At 32.3% G+C, this 11,333-nt stretch overlaps 1 protein-coding gene across 2 annotated transcripts; it reads left to right on the plus strand.

Annotated features, from left to right (window-relative positions):
* Positions 1 to 1,194: 1,194 nt before the first annotated feature.
* PSF1 (partner of SLD five 1) lies at positions 1,195 to 9,605 on the plus strand. 2 transcript variants are annotated; one of them, XM_047298405.2, is made up of 7 exons: positions 1,195 to 1,418; positions 6,342 to 6,445; positions 7,780 to 7,847; positions 8,023 to 8,136; positions 8,242 to 8,404; positions 9,235 to 9,387; positions 9,473 to 9,605. In XM_047298405.2, the coding sequence occupies exons 2-7, from the start codon at positions 6,371 to 6,373 to the stop codon at positions 9,497 to 9,499; spliced, it is 600 nt and encodes a 199-aa protein (XP_047154361.1). In that variant the 5' UTR covers positions 1,195 to 1,418; positions 6,342 to 6,370; the 3' UTR covers positions 9,500 to 9,605. The 2 variants fall into 2 exon arrangements, with proteins under 2 accessions (XP_047154361.1, XP_087951005.1); XM_088094879.1 differs by lacking the exon at positions 1,195 to 1,418 and adding an exon at positions 2,309 to 3,006.
* The last annotated feature ends 1,728 nt before the right edge of the window (positions 9,606 to 11,333 follow it).

Raw genomic sequence — 11,333 nt, forward strand, 5'->3', positions numbered from 1 at the left:
TGAACTTATTAATACACACGAATTTAATAAGAAAAGAACACTAAAACTCATACTCTTTTATACATAAAAATCATGCTCTTTAACATATGAAAATTTTTTATAAATAAATTTTCTTCCACTTTTCAACCTGAAAAAGACATATATGAATTTCTTACATTCAAACACATACTGCCACCTCAAAGGCCATACTAAAATATATGATAAAAACATAAAAAAAAATTCAATTGGATAAACTTCAGAATCAAAGTAAAAAAACGATGTATAACATCAAAATTAACTAAAGAGTTAATGAATTAACCATTTATAACATCCCATGAAAATTAACTGAAGAGTTAATAAATTAACCATTTATAACATCCCTGTGTAGGGATGACAACGGATCGGGTCAGATACGGATAATGCCTACCCTCAATCCGATCCGACAAAACAAATATACCCGCTTGTCAATCCGCTACCCGCACCCGCTTAAAAAATATCTGCGGATATTTTAAAACCCGCGGATATCCGTGGATACCTGCGAATACCCGCAAATATTTAAAAAATATATTTTTATAAAATATTATAATAAAATTTAAATAAAATTACAAAAAATATATAAAATATAATATTAATTAAATTAAATACAAATTAAATTTTAATTTTAATTATATTTAATCTTATAAAATATAAATTAATTTTAATTTTATTTAAATTTAACTTAATAAAATATAAATTAAAGTTTTACTTTTATTTTTCGGAGGTAACAGATATTCGCAGATACGAATAGTATAATACCCGCACCCGACTTGTTTATAAGTAGCTATTAGAAAACCCACTATCCACAACTCATAGTAATGAATATTTGCGAATACCAATTATTTGTCACGAATTTTATCTGTGAATATCCACCGATTTTTTTGCCATCTCTAATCTTACGGATAAATAAACTGATTAGATATTCACAGTAATTAATATTTAACATAAACCAATCCCGCATATAATTTTATTACGGTCAAATAACTATAAAAGTAAACATATCAAATAGTTGGAGCAAAACGATGAAAATACTAACTTACAGATTTTAATAATATGGTAATATTATTTGAAATCTCAATTTAAATGCATACAAAAATTGATAAATATCAAATTGACAGCTTTTAAAAGTTTAATATTAAAACATGGTAATTGTTTAATAGCTTTCCAAAGTTTGTGCTTTTTTTTTTCAGTTACGAACTTCAACAATTTTCACATTTTCGTTTTCCCTCTCAATTTCACTCTTTACTGAATCTTCATCCATTTCAACCCAGTTCTGCCTCTCCCTCTCATCACCACCGCACCGCCCCACTTCTTCGTCTCCTCTCCGTCAACACCACCGTCTCACATCTGCGCATCTCCCGCCTCTCTACATAAGAGGTGAAGTTCTTGAATAGTGAATACAGGTTAGTATCTCGTTATCTAACCTACGAATTTCAGGGTTTTCCTGTTGTTTTGGTTCATTTGTTTGAATTGATTTTATTGCTTTTTGTTTTGTGTCCAATATTTTGGGGTTTGGGTTTTATTCGGTTATTTGAGAAAGATTTTGTGAATCGGGTCTTGTTAATAGGCTGCCCTGTTCGGGTATTCTTAAGATTTTCTTCCCGTATAGGGTTTCTCCGGTTTTCAGCTTCTTCTCGTCAGTTTGATTCATATCCTTGTCATGTTCCCGAATGATAGATGGTTTTGCTGCTTTAAACTTGATGCCTAGGTTCCTAATGTAAAAGACGAAAATCACATAAAAACAATTTACAATCCTGTTCACATTGACACGCTTTAAGTATCCCCTCTTTATATGATTATTGCTATTTTTTCAGTGTAGTAGATGATTACATCAGACATACTTGAATTTACTTAATAAAAACTAAAGACGAAACAAAATATCTCTTACATAATTTCATCACCTATACTCAAAATCATTTTGATACAAGTAGCAAAAACTATAAAAATTACGAATTTAAAAACCCTCAGCTAATTACGCATGTTTTGCACTTTATAATTTAACATTCTTTAATCTTTTTATTACAATTCAACTAAACTCGAGTGGTAAGTCTCAACTAATTATTTATAGCTCATTTTACCTTTATTTACAGGTAATTTAGAATGATAGGAATCCTAGGAATCACAGTTATAATTGGATGAAAACCAAGAGCAAGATATAGAAATTCCTAGGGAGGAAAAGAATTTGAGTTTGCTCAGTGGATGTGAGATTAGAGAGCAAATATTCAAGGAAGTTTCTGTATAATACTGAGCTGTAAGACCTGGTTGTAGACGTCATTGAATGTTTGAGTTCTCTGGGAAGCTTGTATGTTTTATAGTATATTAATAAAAGTGTCATGTTATTTAATAGGTCAAAGTCTAGTATGGTGGGATAAAAGGACTCGTGGACATGCCTACGTTTAGTGGAAAATAAAATAAAATAAGAATTGGTGAAGTTAAAATGGGAATGTGCAAAATAAGATGACTAAAATAGTTATTAAATGAGTATAATATCAGCAAAATCATCTTGGTCTAGTGGTAATGTGTTGTGTGCTTGTTTGTGTGGCTTTTATGCATCTGAGGTGGGTTTTTTGGGCTGGCTTACGAAGCCCATTAATCAAAGAGGGGTAGTCAGGATCAGAAGCTCATGTCTCCTCTTCTTTCTTTTTCGTAAAAGCTTCTCTCTTCTTTTCTTCCCTTCTTTTTTCTTATTTTTCCGAAAACCCTAGGGCAAAGGGGGATTTTTAATGCATGAGAGAGAGCAGCGTGAGGAAGAATCCAATGCTTAGAGGATTAACAGACAAGAACGAAATTAATAGAGCGAGGGTCAGTTACAAGGAGTACAGAAGAAGAAGAATCCAAAGTGAGGGGTTTAATTTCTAGGGTTCGAGAATTCAATTCAAGGTGATGGAGAAGCCTATAAATAGGGCGAGCAAGAGAGGGTAAGGGACACACAGAGAAAGCATTTTAGAAACCTAAGAGTGAGGGTTTGAGTGGAGTAGAGCACGTTTCCAGGTATGGGGAGCTTACTTGGCTTGCTTTTAATTGTGGTTTTGGTCTGGATGCGTGGTGAATAATGTTCTGCGGTGTGAATGGTTTGTTCAATATTCTGTTTTTGTTCATGTCGGATGGGTATGAATTGCTATAGCTGTTGAGATAATTTAGAATCAGTAAATATTTGTATTTGGAAGCAATTAATTAGACTTTTCAGTCACTTCTACGTATGATGAATGGTAGATGTTGCATAGTCAATTTAGATGTTATGGTAATTGTTATGCTTTGTTGAGACATGATATGCGGATAGTTATTGGATTTCAAATAATTCTTTTCGTGTCTAATGTTAATTTCTCGTTCTTAGTGAAGCGGTTACAACACTGTTGTGTTTTTGCCCAAGATGTTGGATTGAGTATGTTAAAATGTCAGATTATAGAGGCACAAGTGAAAATTAGTATTATGTTGTTAAAATCTGAAATTTGCTTGGATGATTGAATGGAATCAATGATAATTATTTATATTGGGATGACAGAATTCTTCGTGCTAGACTAGAATACTATGACATTATGTATATTGTTTATAAAGTAGTATAAAGGCTTAGTATGTGTCTACAGGTCTGATAGAACTTTGTTAATGGATAAATTGACTATAATTTTGTTGGTATATGTTTTAAAAAAAATTAGAGGTACTTAATTTGTGTATGACTGGAATTACTTGTATGTCATCCATTCCTCTGTTTTGGGTTGCAGAGGATAAGTGGGGGTTAAGTTGTGTGAGATAAGTAGTGTAAGGGATGGTAGATCTGTATATTATAAATGACATTTGGACTTGGTTTGATGATTATAAGTAAGTGAAATTTGTTGGATGAGTAGTCTGATATGGTTTCAGAAATTATCTACTTGCTGTGATGCCTGAATGTGTATCTGACATGAAACCACATATTATGATATTAAATCTGATTGCATGTATGTTAGTGTTCAGGCTTTTTGCATAAATGATAGGATACTGGAAGTAAAAGTTCATGAACTTAGTTAAAATAATAGATATTATAATTTTTGCTGAATTAATTCCAGATTATGTATGGGTTGGTGTTTAGGTGAATATGTTAAGTAGGATGCAGTTTTGTAAACATTTTTTTCCTGTTTACTTTGGACGATACTAATTTCCGATTTCAATGAATATAGTGTACGGACTTGGTCGATGATGGTTGACTCTGTTTGGATTAAAAATAGGTTTTTGAAAATTGTAAAAGATGTACTGTGTTCAGGATAAAGGCTTAACAAGAATTTATTAGATTTCAATGCTGAATAAACACTATGAACTGATATACTTGTCCACATTTTTTACTCTGGTTCTCTAGATACAAGCCATATTAATTGATCATGTGTGCTATGTTTGGAGAAGGGAGAAAATGGTTTTCTGTGTGGATTAGGTATGAAATTGTTTATGGCTGTTGTAATATTACGACATTCTGGAATGAGTAAATAGCTATTCTGTTTAGTTTAATGGTTTTGATTAAGTTAATGAATTAATTGAATGTAACAATTGGTATCAAATTCTTCTAAAACGGTATGCATAAGGTTTCAATGCTGATGTTCTAGATGCATGTATGCTTTGAATGTTTGTCTGGGGTAAGGATAGATAACAAGATCATAATCTAGTATTAAATTGCTTAACTACTCTGAATTAGTTCATGAGGTGACATTTGACTAATGTAATGTGAATCATATACTCTTGCATATTGGAACTTTATAGCCTGAAAAATTGATAATGTTTATTATATGACCTAGTACTCTGGTATAATCTGTTTTATATGGATTATGGGTATTTCCGGCTGCTGGATTTTATGGGTAATGCTATTGATGAATATTGCTTAAAATCTGTTTTAGTTCAGCATGGATAAATATGTAATGGGTTGTGGTCTGATCTATGCTATTCTTGATGAATATGTCCAGTAAACCTGGTTTGTACAGGTGATTGAAAGTACGATGATATGCCTACTCAGAGTATAAACTTACACTGTTTTAAATCTCGAATCTGCATGTATGTGATGTCAGTTGATCGAATCAGGTGGATAGACATAAGGATGATTAGGTACAGCGTGAACCACCCTATTTTACATAAAATAACCTTGTATCCCAGTTTAACTATGAAGCTGCAGGGTGTAATAGAGAGGATGTTTATCTATTTATGGAATGTGTGACGTGATTAGCATGTGATTTAACATGATTTATGCATTATAGTTTGGAAAATATTTTGGGTGATTTAAAGAATTATTATGAGCATCCCATATCTCCAAATGACTTTTTGAAACTTGTAATTAGTATGAACTCACTTGCTGATATTATTGTTTGGTGATTGAATGTAACTAGTTTGTGGTATGTAATGACTGAACATGTTGAGTTTTTGACTGAAAATAGGTTGGATAGGAGTCTTTTGGATGGTAGAATAAGTTTAGGTAACCCGATTTTCGAGGATGGAAATTTTTGAAGAGGGAGAGAATGTAAGACCCTGATTGTAGACGTTTTGGATGGTAGAATAAGTCTAGCTGTATTATTTTCTGAAATAAATTATTTTGAAGAATACAAGGTAAAGATGACAGTTATATCTGTCTAACAGAAATCATCTATATCATGGAACGAGATACATTTTGATTTGCAAGGAGAATCTGCTGGGTACTTGTTCTTTTGGTAGTTTTAAAACCATATTGCGATTTTTCAATGTTTATGATTTCTTTGCTGTTTTAACCTATGGATCAGTAGTGTTCATACACATAGACCCTACACTTTAACACTCCAGACCCCACACTAGTATGATTATTGTGGTTGGCTTTTGTAATGACTAGATACAATTATCCGACTATGTCTTAATGTCTTCTGATTATGGTCTCTTAATTTGATTCAAATCCATGGTTGCGAATAGTGCTCAAGTGCCATGGGAATAGCTGCCAATTCCATCACGAGCACCTCCATTGCAGTGTGGCTTGGTGTTGTGGCTGTAGTGCCTCAAATAGAAGCCAGGATAGGGCTGCTATTCTGTTTTTCTCAAAATGGGTTACCTATCTTCCTTACTGATATAACTATTTGACTTACCTATTAATGGAGTATGTTCTCTTTTATTTTAAGATCAATGGTCATCCGGAACCCGATGTGTTGACCCTCCAATAAGATGCACATTACATGATTGGTTAATGTTATGAGATTCATCTTGCATGTGAATTTGGGAAATTTTGTTTTTATGTCACCACTTTTGACTGTCTGCCAAACTATTGCCTTTTCATTCTGACAATTTTAGTATTCTATTCTATCTGTGATGTTTACAGTATTACTTGTCAATTATTCTTTTCTGTTTTCAAGGCTGTCTAGTGGAAGTTTGAACTTTGAACATGTATGGGAGAACAGCTTGCCAACTTGTGAAAGAATTTGCAAGCGGAGATAAGGGCCAGCTTGTGTCATTCAATGTAAGCCCACTTCTTCACTTTTTAGTAGGTTATTTTTATATTTATTTTCTACAATTGTTGGGTTATGTTGGAACCCCCATGTATAGTGGAAAACACATTACATTATCAGCAGGTATGTTAGAAAGCTGCTTTAATTGCAGACACCCCTAGTCCTTAGTGGGAGTTTCTTTGTGAGCTTCTTTTAATTGCAGTCTCAAAGGTGGGGATCTAGTTTCGTAGACTAGAGATATGACTTAAGAGCTTCTTTAGATAAACTTGTCTAGAGGTACTTAACAGACCATACCTAGAGCTCATAAAGCTCGGGTAGTTTTCACCTTACTAACTAGTTTTGCCAGATAAAGTTTGACCTTAACTCCAAATTCTAAAATTGGTATTCTTGTGTGTGTGATATATTTTCTTATTAAGTTTTAGAATAAATTTGGAAAAGCTTGTGCGAACCAAGTTTGAGTTTTATGCATCCAGAGATTTGTAGTTGTATGTAATGGCAGCCGATGTTACTGATGCTTGGTGATGGCAATTTGTGTTACGAGAATGTATCACATTAACCTAACCGAGGATGCTTTAATTCTCTTCTTAAGTTTCCCCTTTGGCTATGCGCCAGGCAGTATCTCGATCTACTTTCTTTCGATTTAAATACTGCCTGTAATTCTTTGCTGCGACAAAGGTTCGGATTTGTCAGTGTAAATCAACTGAGTTGAACACTGAATGCTATGGCAAGTTGACAACCTTGAGAAGTTGTAAGATCAAAAATTGAAATTGTTTGTATAAGATCTTTTTGATTTGATTAAGAATTCAAGTAGCTATTTCAGATATGAAATCTTTTTTCTTAAATTCATTAACTGCTTGTGTTAGGTCCCTTTTAAAATTTCTCAATCATTTCTATCATTTTCACACATCTCTCCACTCCCCACTCCACCCACTCTGAAGGGGAGTAAAAAGGCTTGGAGAAGCTACCCTAATTGCTGTCAGAAATTATTTTGGTCTATTGGGAGTCATTATGTTTCAATCTATGACATGACCGTCCTTGATGAAGTATCTTTTATGTATGATACTGCTAATTAATTCCTTGATTTTCTCTACTCTTATTTATCTATCATAGTTTCCAGTGGGTCAGAAATTATTTTGGTCTATTGGGAGTCATTAGGTTTTAGTCTATGACATAATCGTCCTTGATGAAGTATTTTTTATGTATGATACTGCTATTTGATTCCTTGATTTTCTTTACTCTTATTTATCTATCATAGATATTTTCCCGTGGGTTTGTAATGTACCTACGATATATTGTTATGGCTATGTGCATACTTTTGTTGATTATTTTGCCAATAATCTTGTAGAGTGACTTGTTTCAACAAGTAGTTGCAGAATGCAGTCAACATCTCCTTGAACTGCAGTCCCTGATAAGGTAACATCAATGTGCTTTCCTGCTTTTGTTTTTTGTCCCCCTTTCTACATTGGAGTGTGCTATTTCATACAAAGTGAAGCAAGGGATGATGAACTCGCATTCTATTTTTCCTTGAACATAACTTTTCGTTGCATTATCCTATCCCATTTGTGCATGTGCTGTTCTGTGTAAACAGGAAGATGGAGGAAGAACGTTTGGATATCCAAACAGTAAGAAATGCAGATTATTACGGAGCGCTTATCCATCATCTTACTTTAGTCCGAAATAAACGTTGCCTAATGGCTTATGTGTAAGTATCTCTTGAAATGCTATTTACCATCAAGCATAGTTATTGTTATTACTGTATTTTGTAATCTATCTGCATTCTGAGATTCTATAACTTGTCTCTATGTAGGTATAATCGAGCAGAAATTATACGGAACTTATTATGGAAGATAGGGCATGTGCTTCCTCAAGAAATTGAAGAGAAGCTTTCTCATGCGGAGGGAGAATATTTCAAGAAGCATTCTGCAGCATTGAAATATTATATGTCGAAAGTGATGGTTGATCTGACTGTGGTAACTTCTCCCTCTCCCCCGCTTTAATTCTGTTACTTCCACACACACAGGAGCACATGCACATGAATACACATATAAGAGATATACATAGTTCAGTTACACATGTGCATGGCCATAGTTTCTAATATTTGCTGTCTGTAATCAAATGCCTTGTTAAGTAATTTCCGCCAGGTGCACGTGATTATTGATTGTTACGGAACATCTTTTCGTTGTGCTATGAAAACTATCCCTCTTTTTACTTCCATGTTTGGGTCGGAAATGAATTTAGTTATTGCTCTAATAATATAAGCAAGGTACTTGTTTACGTGCACCTTAAGCATTTTTGCAGAATGAATAGGGGAAATTGGTTGATAGTAATCATGGTGGTTAAGAACCATGCTTAATGGATCTAAATGTAATTCCTTATCATTGTTCAATATTCTCTTAGGTTTTACTTTTTCACCAATTTTCATGAAGAAAAATTGAGGTCACGTGACTGTAGATTTTTAAGTGAAGAAATTTGAAAGAATTCTTATGAACTTATTTGATTATTCCACCTGCATTTGTCACTCATTCATTCAATGGATGTATTCTATCTAGCTATTTACTTGTTTTGTTTATATTTTTCTAAAATAACGACTTCACAAACTTACATAAACTACTAGTTTTATTTTGTATGATTCAGGAATTATGATTTCCTTACACAATTATGATTTCCATAAACTACTAGTCTTATAATTCCATACACAATTATGATTTCCCATTCAAAAAATTGTTCAACGATTCATGAATCTGGATTCTAACCATGCCGTAAAGTACTATGTTTTCACTCAAAATCTGCATTTTAATAGGATATGATACCACCAAAAGATCCTTACATCAAAGTAAGGGTTCTTGATGACATTGGAGACGGCATTCTGCTTAGTGATGATAAGACTGCAAATTTTGCCTGCCATTCAATGCATCTTCTGAAGCGAACTGATGCTGAGCAATTTATCTCACGGGTTAAGTGTCTTGCACCTAAAGATTTAGATAGCATTATGATTTGAAATGCAATCTAATTTTTTCTGTTTCCTGAAATATCAACAGGGTCAAATGGAGGAACTATCTGGTTGACCTTGTAGGCTACCAAGAGGATATGTATATGAGAAGGTCATTTCAAAGTTGATACGGATTATGTAATATTTTTAAAAGTTTTTAATTTTAGTGACATTCTTCTCAATTTCGCAAGTGTTAGATTAAGAAAATGGATCAAAACTTCATTTATTTGTGTTTTAAAATATATTTCCAAATTTAAAAAAAAATGTATTTTGAATTATACTAATGCAAAAATGCATTTTGAATTTTCAAAATACTTTTAGATTAAGAAAATGGATCAAAACTTCATTTATTTGTGTTTTAAAATATATTTCCAAATTAAAAAAAAATGTATTTTGAATTATACTAATGCAAAAATGCATTTTTGAATAATAATTCAAAATGCTTTTAAATTACACAAATCGAGATTGAAATATATTTTTAGATTACGTAATTTATGCAATATAGAATTTTTAAATTTCATAGAATTTTTAGATTTCATAACTTGAAATTTAAAAATTTATACATGTGCTAAATTACGTAATTCATTTAGAATTATGAAATTAAAAAATATAAAGTATATTTTGAATTGCATAGTTTGTAATATGTTTTTAGTTATAAAATAAAAAGTTAGAAATATATTTTGAATTATATAATTTAGAATATACTTTTATACATTTATATTATACAATTTGAAACATGTTTTTAAATTGGGTGTTACTCATTCTACCACCACATTTTCTTCCTCCACCTCCCCAATTCTATTACATATTTTTTGAATTACAAAACTAACCTTTTATAATTACAAAAATAACCTTTTTACTTTTTAATCCTAATTATTTATTTTAACTCTAAAATCTATCTTTTTACCCCTTCTCACCCACCTTTCAACCTTCTCAGATTCTCATCCAAACTCCATCACATCCGTTTCTCATCTTCCATTTTTTCTCCATAGGCCTGATATGCCTCCTCCTCAAAAATGCATTATTAAAATACATCAAAATATATTCAAAAATAATATATCAAAAAATATAAATTATATTATTTAAATATCTTCAAAATTAATATAAAAAAAACTGTAAAATATAAACCGTATAATCTTTAAACGGATGTCAACATCCGTTTAAGGGGAAAACGGATGTCGACATCCGTTTAAGATCCGTTTAAGGGAAAACAGATGTCAACATCCGTTTTTCCTTAAACGGATGCTCACATCCGTTTAACGATTACGTTTATATTTTAGGGTTTTATTACGCACCTTCACGCCTCTGAACCTCTCACGCCTCTGAACCAGCACCTTGAAACACCACCCCACTCACGGCTGAAGATGAATTGTTTTCCCCACTTTCAATCTTACTAAACACAAAATCCACTACACTCTCACGTCACAATTCTATAAAAGAGAAAAAGAAGTGGAACATGAGAGACAACCAACGATAGTGGAACGTAAGAGTGAACCTAAGAAAAATAATAAAGAGAAAGAGGGAAGAATGATAAAGAGAATGAATGTTCACGTGAGATTTTAAATAATATTAACCCTAAAATTTTAATAAGGGTAAAATAGGAATGAAAAAAATGAAAAAAAAGAGTAAAAGGGGAATGGGGTGGTAGAGGAAGCAAGTTGTGGTGGTGGAGGGAGTAACACCCTTTTAAATTTTACAATCCAGTATTGGCATATTTCTAAGACCACCATGAAGTTGCGCAGAGCAATTATGGGTTACAAAAAGTAATTTCCATAGTTTGGAACTATATGATCTTCTAAATAGACTTCAAGTTTAGTGTTTGATTTGTCATGTAAATTATGGTGTTTATTTTCTTATTTTGATTTAATTAAGCACAAATTTCAACTATTGATTTGAATTATTTATTAATA

The sequence above is a fragment of the Vigna umbellata genome, chromosome 7 (assembly GCF_029865625.1).
Source record: "Vigna umbellata cultivar VRB3 chromosome 7, Vumbellata_1.0, whole genome shotgun sequence".
NCBI classification, from domain to species: domain Eukaryota; kingdom Viridiplantae; phylum Streptophyta; class Magnoliopsida; order Fabales; family Fabaceae; genus Vigna; species Vigna umbellata.